We start from the raw sequence: 17511 nt of genomic DNA on the forward strand, positions 1-17511 counted from the left end.
ACTCTAAAGTGTAAGTAAACTGTAAAATATTTAGGTTTTTTTTTTACAGTCTGTTTCATTGTGGTCAAACAAAAGCTTGTTCCCAACAAAGGGATACAGAGTTGACCATAGGGTTTGTGCTCAGGGAAAACCACGGCAAAGCCTCGGAAGACACTGTTACTTGGAATTCCATGTCTGAGATTACACAGGCAGGCCACCCATGATGTTAACCACTAGCCGAGTAAATGGGTTTTCTGAGTTGTCACTCAGCGAGATTAAAGGCGGTATGATCTTACCGCTGTAAACAGCATTTCCTCTGTCGGTAAACATTACATAATATTTACAGAGGCTGCTCAAGAATTTACATGGAATATGTAAAGATGCTTAAATCAAATGGAAAAGCATGACAATCTTGTGTCTTTGGTGACAATGCGGTGTCGGTTTATCTGGTGCATTCTATGTAAAATATAAGACAATGCAAGTCAATGCAATCGCTACACTGTTTACAAAACCTTTTGAGTCTCAAATACTAATGCAGTTTTCTTTAAACTACATAAAACCCATGTCAGACTAAACAGAATTCACCAGAATTTTCCAAACAGTTGCTGGTAGCCTTTGACTTCCTATAGGGGAAAAAATACAATTGTTTGGTTGCCAGCATTCTTCAAAATATCTTCTGTTGTGTCCGGTAGAAGAATGAAACTCATTCAGGTTTGGAACATTTTTAATTTTTGTGTGAAATGTCATTTTAGTTATTTGTTGTGTTGTGAAGTTAAGAGCTCGTCTTTTTACATTTGTTGATTGTCATTGTTCTTGAGGTTTGTGTGTCAGTGTGTTCAACCGTTTAAAACTATATCCTGGATGTCTTTGTTTTGTAGGAAAATTGTTCCCTTAAGAATAAATATAGCAGTAACTTAACATACTGAGTGTACTATAAGACTATGGCTACTGAAACAACATAATTTATTGGGTTACTAAATAAAATTTTGCTGAACAAGAAAACTGTTGTTGTCTTGATGAATTTATGAGGCGTTTTGCATTTAGTGATTAAACAAGTTCAAATTGAAAAAACATTTTTGAGAGAATTTTTTTTTTTAAATAGTGCAAACAGTTTATTTTACTGGCCATTTAGCAGACGCTTCATCCGAAACGACTGAACTGCCTCCTTGAAGAAACCCGAGGTTAAGTGTCTCGCTCCGGGGCACAATGGTGATGGAGTAGGACTGGAATTTCGGCAGCTCGCCAGTTTCTAGGTCACTCCACCTGGGCTTGAGCCCGCAATACCGAAGCCAGCAGCCCAGATCCTTAACCATTAAGCCATGACATCATGCTTCATAAATGCAAACACAAAACACCTGCAGATAGAGAAGATTGATGAGCTGGAATCACAGATACAGTCTCTTATCATGACGACAGGCCCGTGCTCCGCAGTAAGCTCACTTCAGTTATCATGGTTTGTGGTTTTCTTCCTGTCATAATTATTGATCATGCCTTTTGACAAGAGAGCATGTTTTAGGCAATTAGCAAGGCTAAATGAATAACAGGAGGCCAGTGATAAGGAAAGCAAATGTACTTTAGGGTTTTGGTGATTAGATTCCAGCGAGGTTTGTTTTCCTCTTGTTTATTCAGTGTCATGGATCAGAACCGAGAGTGAAACATTAACTACAATAAAGTCATTTTCAGACCTCACATTGTGAATTTTATGAATTTAAAGTCAGAAAAAAGTCATACAAGAGCAAATTAATTTTTGCTAAAAAAATAAAATGTAAATAATTTTGTTTATCTCTGTATGTGCTGAGATTATGGTTGAATTATGAGCAGATAATTATCCTTAAAGAAATAGTAAATGATGTGAAAAGTCTGAAAATAGTCAAAATGTTCTTAATCTATAGATTTTTTTTTTAAATAAAATAAAATAAAATAAATAAAATAAAATAAAAATAAATTGCAAAATAAATAAATTGCAAAATAGTAGTGTATACATATATTTACCGTATAGTATATTATTTCCTCACTCTACAGTATTTCATTGTAAGTGTCTCAGTATGTTTTTATATTATATAGATTGAATTATAAGCAGAAAAGGGTCCTAAAAGAAACAGAATAACAAAATGGCATGTAAGAAGTCTGAAAATAAAGTCAAAATGTCTGAATGTATTAACATACATATATATATATATATATATATATATACTCTCATTCTAAAGTATGTAATTATGGGAATTCCAAAATGCTGGGTTGTTTCAACCAAACCAAACTTTGGGTCAAATATGGACTAACCCAACTTTTGGGTTAAATTTAAAGTTGGGTTAGTCCATACTTGACCCAAAGTTTGGTTGAAACAAGGGTTGAATTATGAGCAGAAAATGATCCTAAAAGAAACAGAATAACAAAATTAATTCATACAATGGGAAATTGCTTTCGCCATATTTGCAAAATAAATAAATAAATCCATCATACACGATATACCCACCTAGTCCCATTTTAAAGTGTCTCAGTATGTGCTGAGATTATGGGCGGGACAGGATCATAAAAGAGAGAGTAACAGTACGTGATAACAACACATCCGCTCCGCGTCCCCGCACCTGGTTTTCTTCACACTGAAGTCGGAGCGCATTCGGATTGGCTGGAGCTCCGGCGGCTCGCGCGGGGTTCGCGCGCCTCTCCAACTCTCCTTCAGAAGGCGGGGAGCGCGCGCGGGAGGAACTTAACTGACAGACGCCCGTCCTGAACACGAACTCACCTCAGGAGCGCTGATTAACCTGTTTACACCTCAGACACGGCGTCTGAGAGAAAACCCTCTCCGAAGAGGATATTTAATCCTAAACATTTGTGCTTGACGCGCGCTGTCAGTCAGAAGAGCGCGCTGAGGTAACGGACAAACCAACGGATTTCATTCCGCGACTGCTAACGTTAATCTCTCCGACACGGGCTTCGACTCCGCGGGCTTTATTAGAAACAACATCTCCAGAGGTCCCCCTGATTCTTATTTCACCTGATCGGCGGATTGCTGACTGTTTGTACGATGGGAAGAAGTAAAAAGACTGCGAGGAGAGAGCGAGGCGGATCGGGATTCTTACCGCAGATGATCACCGTGTTCGTTTTTACTATTTTATCGCTCGTCAACACCGGTGCGGCTCAAGGTAAGAAAACCTTTCAATATTACCTCACGACAGGTGAAGATCGATCCTTATCTCTGAATAAAGTTCGCCGAAGTTTCGTTAAATTGTGAAAAGTTGTCAAACCGAGCCAGCTTTTTTTTCCAGATAGCCTGTTTATTCGGCACATTTAAGTAAATATCGTTAATATGTCTAAAATGGGAATTAACTAAACCCTTAATTTGCTTAAAATACAAGTCAAGTCTGATTGGCTATTATCAGATTTTTAAATTCGTGTTTTTTTTATGTTTGTGAATTATGTGTGTGTGTGTGGTCGAACATGTTAATACGGATCGGATTTATATTTAATTAACGTTAGCTTAACAATGGCATATACGTCACTGATATTATTATTATTGTTGTTGTTGTTGCAGTAGTTTTGTTTATCGTTGAGAATGAGCGCGTGTTGGATACATTTGAGCCAGTATTGTTGTAGACTACAGCACACCTGATTAAATGTCGCATATGTGTATTATTGCCTTAATTTTAGTCATGAGCTCATGGTGAGGTCATTACTTGAGAAAACTTTGTCTTGTTCTGCTGTGTTTCTGGACTCTAGAAATGAGTTTTAGAGATGTGCTTGTTTATGCACCTTCCTGAAGTCTCATCTCGCTTCTTAATATCTTCAGGCTTATGAATGCTGTAATCTTGTTACAGGACATTTTTCTGTCTTTAAAGGATAAGAGTATTTGATCGGAGTTGTTTTTCAAACCCTTCTCTTTCGCTGTAAATCTTAGCCTTTTAGCTTTTTATTATTTAATTTTTAAAAAGCTTTTTATTGTTAGCTTTTTATTATTAGTTTTTTATTTGATTTATTATCTTAGCTTTTTATTATTTTTTTATTTTATATGTGTATATATATATATATATATATATATATATATATATATATATATATATACAGAAAATAATGCATAATTAAACCATCATCTTATATTATAGATCATTTTATTATCCTAATTACAAAGTGCCTTAATTCCTTTGAGAAACAGGACAAATGCATTTTTTGAAACCATGAAATATCACTCATTGCCTCATTTTGTGAGAAGTGGATGTGCTACAGGCATTTTATATTTATCAAAAGTCTGAACCGATAATTTACCCAAATTCCCTGTGTCTATTAGGAGTAAAGTAAATATTTTGATTATTTTGTTATTGAGTACTTCTGCTGCGTGCTTTGATTGCGTTATAATGAGCTAATTAAATGTATTTTCCTCTGGGCACAACGTTGCGAGTTAAAAGTGCTTTCTCTGTGGTGAAGATGCTTTCAAGTTTGTGTTTGTGGCATATCTCAGATACGCCAGAGCTGATGCCGTTTGCTTTCTTGAACGTGTCCGCTCTGTGAAGTGAGTGTGGGACTCCATTAAAAGGATTTCGCTGAATAATTGTTGTGCAAGTAAACCGGCAGCCATGTTCTTGACACAGAGAAATGACACAAAGACCTCCTCCCTATCACAAGGCAGGTTTGTGAAGCTCCTCCGAGCTACGTTTGACATTGACTTCAACCCTCCCTCAGTGGTTTGCATGCAGTTGTACTGTACTGGATTCTGCTGATCTTGTATTTTTTTTTTTTTGGAGAATACGAGCGAAAGGTGTGGAACTTGTTACAATACTATTCTAGATTATGTGCTATATTACTGTATTATTTAAAAGCTACTTAAAAAAAGATTCTTGCAGCTGAAACAGTATAGGAACGGCAAGGTCACGGGTTCGATTCCCAGGGAATGCATGCATTGAAGAAAAAGCAAAGCTTGAATGCAATGCATAAGATGCATGGATAAAAACATCTGCCAAGTGATGTTTGTGCTATTCTAGAAGATTGCGTACTATATTACTTTATTTAAAAAAAAATACTCTTTAAGTGATTCGTGTAGCTCAAACAGAAGAGCAATGATGAGGTCATGGGTTCGATTCCCTGGGAATGCATGCATTGAAGAAAAAGCAAAGCTTGAATGCAATGCATAAGATGCATGGATAAAAACATCTGCCAAGTGATGTTTGTGCTATTCTAGAAGATTGCGTACTATATTACTTTATTTAAAAAAAAATACTCTTTAAGTGATTCGTGTAGCTCAAACAGAAGAGCAATGATGAGGTCATGGGTTCGATTCCCTGGGAATGCATGCATTGAAGAAAAAGCAAAGCTTGAATGCAATGCATAAGATGCATGGATAAAAACATCTGCCAAAATGATGTTTGTGCTATTCTAGATTACATACTATATTACTTTATTTAAAAAAGAAATACTCTTAAAGTGATTTGTGTCGCTCAAACAGAAGAGCAATGATGAGGTCATGGGTTTGATTCCCTGGGAATGCATGCATTGAAGAAAGAATAAAAAGAAGCTTGATGCAATGTGAGTTGCTTTTGCCAAATGCTAAATATAAAGTGATGTTTGTACTAATCTGGATTATGTGTTTCTTTATTTAAAATATACCTTTAAGTGATGTTTGTAGGTGTTTCGTGCTTCAGGCTCTAAAATTGCCAGGAATCAGATTGTTAGAAACCCAATCCGGTCTAGCAAAACCTCCCTGGACAATTGTGCATAGTTAATGAGAAACAAGGAAAGGTTGAGGAAAAACTATCCCGCTCCGGAGTCTGAAGGGCATTGCAGGATGACATAAGGCAGATTCTTAAAGCCCTCAGAGGCCAATGCCATTGACTGTAATGGGAACACGAACCAAGTCTCTTCGTGTCCATTAAGAAATCAATATTTAGGGAGAACATTGTTTGCGACTAATTAATGGCCCTTAGGTTTTTGGATACTAATGAGCTACATGTTTCCGGTTCACATGGGGATCTTTTCGTGCTTGAAGAACTGCCTGGTTATTTAAGCAGTTACCGCTATTCTGCATGGAAAAAAATCCCTCACGCTCCTGTATTCTCCTGATCCCCCTATTTTTCACTGTCGATACACTTGTTTTAATTAAGTGTGTGAATTCCCACTCGTCCCAGTGTTCTCTTGGCCCTGGAAACAGAGGAGTGAGCAATAGAGAGGAAAGGAGTGCCTTTTTCAAGTACAGTAAAATCACTGACATCTCCACCACTAGTGTCTCCCGTCGCCTGAATATGAATACGAGGCGACCGGGAAAGTCAAGAGGGAGTGAGGGGGATAAAAAACAGCACTGTGTGACCCTTGACAATGCTTCGACAGGAGACGATCTTGTCATCCGCAGAGGGCCGTGTGCATTTGGGGGCTGAAGTAGACCTGCTGTCTGTTTGAATATGCAGATCCTTTGCCGATGAAAGATGAAGATCCCAAATCTTCATAATCCATTCTTGTACATTTTTGTTTTCATGTAGGCTGCACGCTTTTTCTGCTTTCTGTATGCCTTCGGTTCCATATGCAGTGCTCCTTTTTTTTTTTGTAAAACAAAGGCGCCTTGTTTGCTGTCTTATATGTGTAATTACTGTTTAAAAAAACCAAGCAAACCCACTGCCTGCTGAGTGCGTCAAAGCATGAGTTCACTTTTTCCACATCTGTCCACTCGCTCTGCATGTTATGCGTCCTCGGAGCTTTGTTTATGGATGGGGGCTTTTATTTTCAGAAAATATTTTGCATACTCAAAAAGAGACACGTGCAGCTCCGGTAGGTGTAAAAATGAGAATGTTATTGCGATCATCATTACTCTTAACCATTCTCCTCTTTGCCTAACGGTCGGGTCTCAAGGGCTCTACTAAGGTTACAGCCATCGTGGTCGTTCTCCAAGTATGTTTGGAAACACAAAGGCTTTATTGTGCACCGAACGGCTACTATACTGTGACCTAGCACCATCGTGTATCCTAATTTCCTCATGATGTAGGCCTTTTTTTAAGTTTGAAAGAGAAAATGAGACTTGATGCGGTCACGTGTTGGTGAAGGTAAAGGTTCGAGGCAAACTGTGTGTCATCAGAAACTCCTTCTTGGTCGCCTTGTGGGCGTCAGCACTACACGCTGTTTGTTGGCCTTCCCCCGTGCTGAGGATATTTTTTCGTGATAATTGCTGTGAAAGGCGTGCTGAGGTTGCAGCTCTCCTCTCCTGACGTCACGTAGCGTGCCGGCTGTGGAAAAGATGTATTACAGTATGCGTGTTCCATTGTCTATGGTGAATCGCGCCGTATCCAGCTGCGCAGGTAGGTGAGCGAGCAAAGTCACGGCAATGACAGCCTCTATTCACTGCAAAAAAAGAGAAAAAGTGGATGGGGAGTGGAGTAAGTGCAATTAATCACACACTGTCACCCTGTAAACTACAGGGGAAGCATCAAAGTGCATCTTTGGGTTCTATTAGCAGTCCATTAGTGAAGCCCGGCACAAGTTTGGCTACTTCACAAGGATGCAGCCGCTGAAGTGACCGACCTGTCTGTCAAAGACCTCCTTTTCCATCGTGACACGAACACTTCACGCAGAAGAAGCTGGATGCAAAATTTTAACTGTGCAGCTAGAAGTGTGTTTTGTTCATTTTATGCCAGTTTTTGTCACTTGATGGATTTTGGGTTCTTTGCCACTGTCACCTTTGGCTTGCTTGGTTGTAGACACTTAATATTGAGCAAAATTATCAATTTGACTGCACTGATGAGAACAAAACTGAATTGAGCTAAATAAGGACACCATTGTCTTCTATAGAGCTGCTTTAAGCAGAATCGAATTAATTTTGTAATTGTTGAATTTTGCAACATTTAATTGCTGGAATGAATCAAATTTGAACCGAATTGAGTTGAATAACGACTGAATCGAGTTCATGTCATGACTGATAAACTTTGCAGCATCAACACTGTTGAATAAACAGTGAACCGTATTGAGCTGAATAATGTTAATTTTGTCTTTTGTAGAGTTTCATAATTGTTGAATTGATTTTTTTTAACATTGACTGAAAACTGAATTGAGGTGAAGTATGACTGAATCAAATTAATTTCATAATTGTTGAATTTTGCAACATTTAACATTTTTGAGCCTGACTGAATCAACTTTGTGACTGAATCAAAAATCATTTCATAATTGATAAACGTATTGATAATCGACTATGTTATTTGGACTGTATTGTTTGAACATGATTGACTTAATTGTTATGATGATTTTAATTTTTATTTTTTTTAGAGTTGGTTTAAATTATTTGAGCTGAAAATGATACTATTGTTTTTTGTTTTGACACTGTTAAAGAGTTGGATTCCCATGCTAAACATGGACAAAGGTTCAAAAAATTAAGTTGTACGTTTGAAGGAGTATTTTTGTTCCAAAAATACTCCTTCCGGTTTGTCACAAGTTTGGAAAGTTTTTTTCGAGTATGGGTTTTGTGACGTTAGATGGTGCGGAATTTCCTTTATATAGGGTCCTAAGGGCACTTCTCCCGGAAGAGCGCGCGCGCAGCGCCCGTAGACCAGAGCAGATACATTCACTCACCAGAGCTGAGAGAGCGAAATTGTCACCAAAGAAGTGTGTTTTTTGGTTGCCAGGGCAAGGCAACCCTGCACAGGTTTACCAAAAAAAACAACATTAAGGGACCAGTGGATGGAGTTTATTTTTACAGAGCATTAACGGAGTTGTGCAAGTGTTTTGTTTTGTTCCCCTGCATGTCAAAGATGCTTGTTTTACAAACAAGGCTCAGTTTGACGACGGATTTGCGTATCGTTTATTTCTTAAGGATGATGCAGTCCCAACGAAAAAGGGTCATGATTGTGTGTTGGAAAACTGCTTCAAATATCTCTGTGTTGTTAACTTAGCTATCGGCGCGTAAGCACATCAAGTAAACAACATGCGATGTATGGTGTGTTTGTATATTTAAATACATTTGTTTAGCTGGCCACTGTAGGTTTCTGTTTGTTTATTGTTTTAAACCACTCCAAAACAACAATACACAATGCGTGTGAAAATATATGGGTCCTAAGGGCACTTCTCCCGGAAGATTTTGTCACAAAGCGCGCTTCTTCATTGAAATGCACTACTATTCCATAGTTTTTCTATGAAAATATTAGTCTGATGTGCAAAACGGTTCCCCGTGTGTACTGATAAGTCACATACAATAATCCATAAATCAATTCATGTCCTCATAAACCACGAGTAAACACACACAAATGTTGTAAAAGTAGCGCATGTGATTCTTTAGCTCCGCCCACACGTCACGCCTCCAGCCGCTCGTGTTTTTCCGAAAAAATCGGTACAGACTATCTTCCTCTTATAAATATAATAAAACGAAAGACTTTTTGGAGATATGAAGGATGCAGTACTACTCTATAGGTACTCAAGATTAACAGGAGATTGAGTGAGAATGAGCATTTCACCCCCCCTGTTTTTTGTAGAGTTGATTCATTTCATAATTGTTGAATTTTGCATCATTAACACAGTTATTGAACTGATTTGAATGAACTTTGAAATGACTTGATCTGAATAATGACACTGTTGCCTCCTGTAGAGCAAATTCATTTCATAAATGAATTTTGCTACATTGACACTGCTATTAAACTGGATTAATTCAACATTAATCTGACTTGAGCTGAATTATGCCACTATTGTCTTTTTTGCATCATTTTCTGTGAAGCTGCTGTGTATTCTATAAAGCGCTATAGAAATAAAGGTGAATTCATACTATGCACTCATTTGATGACTCGTTCTCCTTTAATGTAATGAGTTGCGTTGTGAAATCCAAACCCAAACGCTCAAAGGCTCTTTGTTTTCCACTTACAGAAAGGCTGCTGCTCGGGAGAATCCTCAGCGTCCAATTATAGCTGGGGATCAGAGAAATGTAATTTACGGCCCCTGCTCCTCATGGAGAGGGTAATTGTGATCAGGAAATGGAGAGAGAGATGAGAGTTATTACCAGTCAAGGGGCTTCCACTCTGGGCAGTTATGGAGAGGAGAGTGATGCCCGTTTTTACAGTTTGAAGGATAGGGTTTGGTTTTTGGGAGCAGACGACGCCCGGCTGTAAATGTGCATGACCACATACTGGCCCTGCTGGTGAATGGCGCCAATCGACGGCCATGTAAAACGCTCAGATGTAACATTTTGGTTCATTTAAGAAGGTCAGAGGTGAAGAGTTAAATTTTTATGCAGCACCTAACTGAACTGTACACTGAAAAAAAAAAGCTAGTAAAGTTGCTTTAAAATTGCTAGTAAAATTCACAAATAATTAAAAAGTCACACAAGTCGTCTTTTTTTTTTTTATTCTAAAAAAAACTGAAATAGTCCTTTAAAGCCCAATAATCTATAGTTTATTTGCACACTGAAGTTTATGGAAGCTTGTTGATTACGGAATAAAATAATAAAAAAGGTAATTGTGGTCTTTTTGTCTCACAATTAGATTTTTCCCACAATTCTTTTTTTTTTCTTGGAATTCTGATTTTACACCAGGTATGAACTCATAAATAAATAAGTCAAATCATTTGAATGCATTTGCGTTTACATTTAGTTATTAAGCAGACACTTTTATCCAAAGTGACTTATAAACGAGGACAATAGAAGCAATCAAAACTAACAAAAGAGCAACAATATGTAAGTGCAAATGACAAGTCTTGGTTAGTCTGACACAGTACACGTAGCAAGGTATTTTATACACACACACACATACACACTCGAACACAAAGAAAAACAAGATAGTAGATAGGATAGAAAAAATAGAAAGCTAGTGTTAATTATTTTTGTTTAAAAAAATGTATATTCTTTGTGAACTTCAGTATGTTTGAAAAGTTATTTTGTTTTCCTGCATCTAGTGGTGTAGAAAATGCGCTCTTCGCCTCTGACCTTCATAAATGAAGCACTTGCATCTTTTGTCTTGTAACAACAGTCCTGCTGTAAAAGCATTTCATCTTGCACAGTTGTTCTTGCATGTTTTTCTTGTCATTGTGGGTTAATAGCAGAACTTCGTTTTTTGCGTATTGCATGCATGGCTATAAAAAGCACACAGTCCCACCAGAAACACCGTCAGTAGCTTTGCTTTTAGCTCTGCTGTCGTGTGATGGCTCTCCCTGTAGACACAAAGTGGTGTCCAATCCAACAGGAAGCCTGCTGGGATACTGTCACAGCGTGCACGAGCGAGCGTCACTTAGTACGGCAGAAAGATCATATTACTAACCCTTAAACGCTCAGCCATATGCTTCCCGACTATAGAGCCGACAGCGTGTTGTACTGTGTGAATCTGCATGTCAATCGAAGACTGAGAAAAGCATGCAGTCCAAGTTCTGCAAATAGCCACAAAGCCACTAAAACCACATTTGCCAAATTATTAGTATTCTTAGCTAATGCATAACGCTTGACCGCCGGCCAAATTGAGCATCATGGGATGGGTTTTTGTTGTGCATACTGATGCATGCATCTGGTGTAATGAAAGGGTCGTTCACCGCACTTCACCGTAGAGGGAGGCCAGGACAAGCAATCACCGCCCTGCTGGAATCATGGGAACATGAGACCCACGCGTTTCCATTTCCTATCTTCACTTTATCGGCCTCCTGGCTCTGTTATTCTTTAGCTCGGCAGACATCAGATGAAAGCATAGCACAGATAAACGTTTGCGCTTTCTTGTTTTTATGGGGCTTAAATAAGAACATACATTCACTTGGTACTTTGAGGTTTTCAGCGGATTCTGCTTTCTATTAAAGGCCCCATGCAGCTAGAGAGATGATAAGAGGTCAATGTAAGTCCTACTGTTGACTTGGCTATAAAGTCGGAGCTCAAAAGGGGACTGAAGGGTCTGGTCTGTGATGGGTCATTAGAGAAACGCTGCCTCAGGCCAGGCTCCCCATTTAAGCTTGATGTTACTTGAAGTTTAATGCATAGACCTGTAGTTGTTTTTATGATCATGGACAGGTGCTTTGTGGGCTGTAGAGAAGCTCTTAGTTAAAGTCAACATGAAATCTCTTTCAAAACCAGTTTATTTTTGCACTGTAGAAAAAGTTGACCTAACTTAAAAAATAAGTTTATCAAGATTTTGATTTTCAAAGCCCACTACACTTTTTTTTTTTAGAAAGTGGTAAATTAAATTGAATTGTTTTACAAAAAAGACACATTTTTGCCTTTTTTTTTTTTTTTTTTTTTTGTGAAGTCTTTTTGCCATTATTTGTGTAGGTTTCAGATGCAATGCATGCTGGGAACTCGCACAAAATTGTTAAATGTAAAATTGTTTGTTCAGATTAACAAATTGTTTATAAAGTTGATGCTATTTGGGCAGGTTTCGAACAAATACTAATTAAGGTCAATAAAACAGGTTTTGTTAGCGACATGTTTTGAATATTATTATTATTTTAGGTTAACACAAAATATTAAACTATAATGAATGTTCTTTTCAAGCTACTTATTTTTATTTATTTATTTTTTAAGAGCAACTTTTTGAAACATGTAAAACGGACTTGATTTTATCCATCGCAAACTACATTTTTTTTCCTTTTGAATAATATACACAGATTGTGCACAGTAAGACCAGTGTTACATTATTATTATTATTATTATTTATTATTATTATTTTTATCATTTTATTGTATTTTGTTTTTTTATTAATATCTTGGAATAGCTATTATCTTTATATTTTCAGTTTGCTTTTATTTTATTTATTTTTGTATTTTTTTTTGTATTTTTTTTATATTACTGTTTAGGTTTAATTTATTTTTATTTTAGTTTTATTTTTATTTTAGTTCTTCGACTTACTTCTTACAGCCAGTTTCCAAGGCAACACTTCTAGTTTTCTATTTTTTATCAATTTTCTATATTATTTGATTTCAGCTTTACTTCGATTATCAATAGGAACGTATGTTAAGAAAGTAAATGTTCATGAATGAGTAGAGGGGCCTGGCGTCAGACGAACCCCATACAGGAGGAATTGAGCAGGTTATCATTCTCCATTTGGGGCTTTTAGACTGATCCTCGCAGCCTATCAGTTCCCCGTCAGACAGTGATGAAGCGCTCGCCTCCTGACACATCCTCAACCCGGCCCAAACATGTTTTGTTAGAGAATAACTAAACCCAAGGCCCCGCAGAGCACAAGCCCTGTCAGATAAAGATGCATGAATAGAAAGCATTCATCTCTCCAGAATCAATCTTCTGGATAATTCCCCCCATATTTCTTCTTTTTAGTTATCTACAAAACTGCCAAGCAGAGTTTTAAACTGTGTGCGGCATTACGGGAAAGCTTCAGTGAGTGCGTGTCACAACGTCAATGTTTAATGTTGTTTTTTCGGTCGGTTAAATGAGGTGCTAAATTAGAAGCACACATTGTGTGATCCGTTCGGAAGTGTCTAGAACATCCAGTGTGGAACAAAGTAATGGGAGTGTATCTGTGTTGTACTACTTTTAGCCTTGATTCATGTTCTCACAAGTTCTGTTTTCTCAAATGCAAAAACTGGCCTCGTGCTTCTCTTAATCTTGCTGTGTGTTTGTCTCTGTTTTCCACGTATAAGCAGTTGCTCTGTGGTCTGTGTATGATATTGCGCTCCGTAAAGCCAAACTCAGCGCTTTCATGTTCAGTCACATCTCCAGGCCCGTTTCCCCGGGGTCCTGCGAGCCACGAGTGCTTAACTGGGCCATCCTCGCTGGGGCTAATTTTGCGGGAGCCAGATAGGGAATCGTACAGTAGTAAGTCTCCTTAACAAACCCGTGGGGAGAAGCTTATCACAACAATACCACGACCGTGTAAGAATGGAAGGCATTGAGATGAAGTGCCAAAGACAAAAAGTGGAGCACAAGGTGTCCATTGAGAGCGTTAAACATTGTTAATCACAGGACCCTCGATGAGGAGCGGGTGGGCCGAGCGTCAAGCCCCAAAACTGCATTTAATTGTGTCCTTCACTGCCGCATCATAAAAAATGCCCGGGATGCAAAAGCACTGGAAAAACATCAGCTCCGAATCCTCCGATTAAATCTGGGCATTTAAAAAGCCCATTAAAATAAAACTACTGGAATCAGGGCGAAATGGAAATCCTGTCTTCTGTGGGCACTTCGTACGATGTGAAAGTTCCTAAACAACAACAGCAAGTTTACCGGTCCAAATGAGGCCCTCCAAACATAGACAGGGAAGTAGATAAATAATATATCCTCTTCTAAAGCGATAGGAAGCGTAATGGAAGTGGCGAAATGCTGGATAAAGTGGAGAGTCAGCATTAGGAAGCCACTGCACAGGGACCAGAAAAGTGACTTTGTGTTATTGACAACAGACCGTCTGAAAGCAGCCATTTCTGATTTGTACAAAAGCTTCCTTCCGATATAGTGCTGGAGCTGTTAGTTAGGGATGGGCGGTGTGTTTACTGTGTGACACAGACTCAACAGAGACTCATATCCACAGCTCCACAACTGGTGCATTAATATAGATTTAAATTGAGATGCAGTCAGATTTGGGCAGTCTTAAAATAGTCTCAAATGTGACTTAGAATTTTCTCTTTATTTTTGTTTGCTAGTTTGAATATTTTTTTTTTTTTTTTTTGCTAGTTTGAATATTTTTTTTTTTTTTTTAATTTAAGTGATGTATAATGTCTATATATATACATTTTTAGGGTCAGTTCCATAAAAAGTGATTTATTTACCCCTAAAAGATTCATAGTAGTACCTGAAGCGTACATATTACTTCTATAAAAAGTGATTTATTTACCCCTAAAAGATTCATAGTAGTACCTGAAGCGTACATATTACTTCTTATATATTATTATATTTCTTTTTTTTATTTTTTATTTATTTTTTATTTTTTTTTTTTTTTTTTTTGTGGTTTGTGTTTCTTTTTATTTTTATTTTTTTTTTTTTTTTGTGTTTTTGGTTTTTTATTTTTTTTTAATAATAATAAACGTAAGTAATATATTTTAAAGCTTTATCTAATTTTATATTTTATACGATGTTTAATATTTAATATAATACATCCTCAGAAAAAATGTGCAAAACCCGTACCTTTAAAAGTACAAACTTTTTTCTGACAGTGTATATAATCTAATATAATATTATATAAAACTTTTTATATTTCCTTATTTTATGTCTGTAGAAATAATTTTGGTTTGGGACCATCAAGATTTTAAACATTTTATTCACTGGAAATATGTAGAAATATGCAATTTTCATTTAATACGTGACCATTTTTTAAAAATAAATAAATAGCTAACTAGAATATTTATAAATAACTATGCCGTCATATACTGATATAGTATGATATAGCATTACTCATGCCGTGACTCATGTGTATGTGCCTGTGCATTCATTATTAACTTGTGACATTTTTAGCTGCGTCTGTCTGCAGGATGCAGTTGGCAGCTTCTCTCCGTCAGTCAGGGGTCATAAACTCTGTGCTGTAATGAGCGCTGGCTGATTTGCCGTGCATTAACTGCTCTCTAACACACTCTCACGCAAACGCAGGGATTCACCCATTACACTGGAAATGTATTGATTCCTGGCCGAGGGGCGGCGGGCGACCCTGCCAGTTTTTCTCTGGCGCTGGACCAGTGAGTTGTCTAAAGGGAACAGCGGTTCGCGCATTCACGAGTGTGAAGTGCAGAACGCTGCTGCCATCATCAGATGTGACTTACAGCCCCTTGAATGCTTTCTTTCAGTAGCTGCGCACATAAATTTCACCCACCGCCCACTTTTACCTCTCGCGAAACACGTCAGTAAATCTCCACATGGTTGTTCTTTCAATAAAACTGCAAAAGTTCTGCACTTTACTGGTTACATTTTTGTGCTTTATCGTTGTTGTTGTGAGGGAAATGTTTTATTGTACCGCTGCGTTCCGGCACTGAGGTTCAGCGCCAACAAAAGCAGTGATTCGGGCCAGAAAGGAAGAGGAGTAAATAGGAGGAAGAGGGAGAAAGGGATAGCGCAAACTCTCCGGTTTCTTCTCAAACTCGGATAGATTGACCGCTGCTATTCTTGACCGCTTTTCTTGCTATTTGTATAAGGAAATGAAAACCTCATGTCACAGTATGACAGAGATTCAGCAGAGACTCATGTTTGCAGCTGCACAACTGGTGCATTAATATAGATTTATGATGTGCCATCACAGTTTTGTGCTATTTTTTTAATGTGATTTAGAATTTTTTTGTCCTGTTTTGAGGATTTTGTTATTTTTTACACTTAAGTGTTACGTAATGTGAAGTTGTTTTGCCTTATTTTTATTTCATATTTAATATTTTTTATAATGCATTCACAGAAATAATGTGCAAAAATGTACCTTTAAAGATACAATAGCTTTCCACCGAGTCAGTACCATTAAAATGACATCTTTGTGCCATATATACCCCTAAGATGTATATTTATTTCTTTTCTGCACTTCTCCTCTTCTCTAGCCTGAGTCCTTTTTCTTGCTATTTGTATATGGAAATCAAAACCTCAAGTGTGTAAAACAATCGCTCGATAGCTTTGCATTTTCCCCTTGCACATATACATGTTTCCTTTCTCATCCCCTCTTTGTCATGTGCAAATGATTTTGTGTGGAAATCTGATCTCTTTTGTGCAGCGTTTAGTAGGAAAGCGAGAAATAGCAGGGACAGGCTGTGTCTGGTTTCAGCCGATTTCTCATTCTGGCAGTTGTTTCCACACTGGTTGAATTTTAGCGATGTAGGCATGTGAAATATGGGCATGAATATTTACTTTCTAGCTTGTGTTTTCTCTGGTTTGTTTTCAGTCGTGCCTGACAGAACACAGGATCGAGTTTCTGCAATCTCTGCTCAGACTTTCAAGAGCGTAAACAGCCAGCAAAATAGAAATGAGTGACATTTGAGAGCCTTTTTTATCTTAAAGGAGTCGACAGTGCAGAGAGGGTCACCGTTAGACCACAAACCAGAGGCTTGACTGATGTATAAAAGCTGAAAGACCAGGCTTTCTCAGAGAAGAAGTGCCGTCATTTCATCTCAAGTGCTCCTGAGGCTCTGTCTGGTCTGCCCTCACATCTCCGTCTCTTTACCTTCCTCTGGTCTTTCTTCAGGCTCCCGAGAGCAGCAGCCAAATGCACACTGACGCACTGCGAGTCTGTGACGGATAGTTTGTGATTAGTGTATTTGAGATCAGTCACAGTCGCTCATTGTCTGCGTCCCGGTGGTCTCGGGGTTACAGAAAAGTCCCTTGTGTTGTGTAATCTGCAAATGATAAAAAGCATGTTCCCTGCAGCCACAGTAACTTTATATCATTGAGCTGGCGTGCCTGGATTTTTCCCCCATATTGTTGCGATTATGTGTGCGTGTGGGTTTTAGGTGAAAACAGTAGCCCCATTTTCTTTTCTATTTAACCAGCTGAATGTGCTGTAAGAGCCGTTTTGTGAGAGGGGAAAAACCGCCGGTTCGAGTTTCTCACCAGATATGGAAGAGATGAAGCAGATAATGATTTGTTAGCTGGAGTCTCGCATGGCCTTTCCAAGCCTCCCGAAGGTGAACGTTTCAAGCGTTTCCATTTGCCGTACACTTTGGATCTGAATGGTTTTCCTTGCTCATGAAATAATTGTTTCTATG

At 38.0% G+C, this 17511-nt stretch overlaps 1 protein-coding gene across 1 annotated transcript in view; it reads left to right on the plus strand.

Annotated features, from left to right (window-relative positions):
• The first annotated feature begins 2516 nt into the window (after positions 1 to 2516).
• The window catches only part of LOC122146509 (netrin receptor UNC5C-like), a 93705-nt gene continuing 78710 nt past the window's right edge, over positions 2517 to 17511 (plus strand). Inside the window, exon 1 of the mRNA XM_042765726.1 lies at positions 2517 to 3122. Coding sequence (XP_042621660.1) covers positions 3005 to 3122 — 118 coding nt within the window. The 5' untranslated portion in view covers positions 2517 to 3004. The remainder of the gene's footprint in view (positions 3123 to 17511) is intronic.

The sequence above is a fragment of the Cyprinus carpio genome, chromosome A10, assembly GCF_018340385.1.
Source record: "Cyprinus carpio isolate SPL01 chromosome A10, ASM1834038v1, whole genome shotgun sequence".
Classification (NCBI taxonomy): domain Eukaryota; kingdom Metazoa; phylum Chordata; class Actinopteri; order Cypriniformes; family Cyprinidae; genus Cyprinus; species Cyprinus carpio.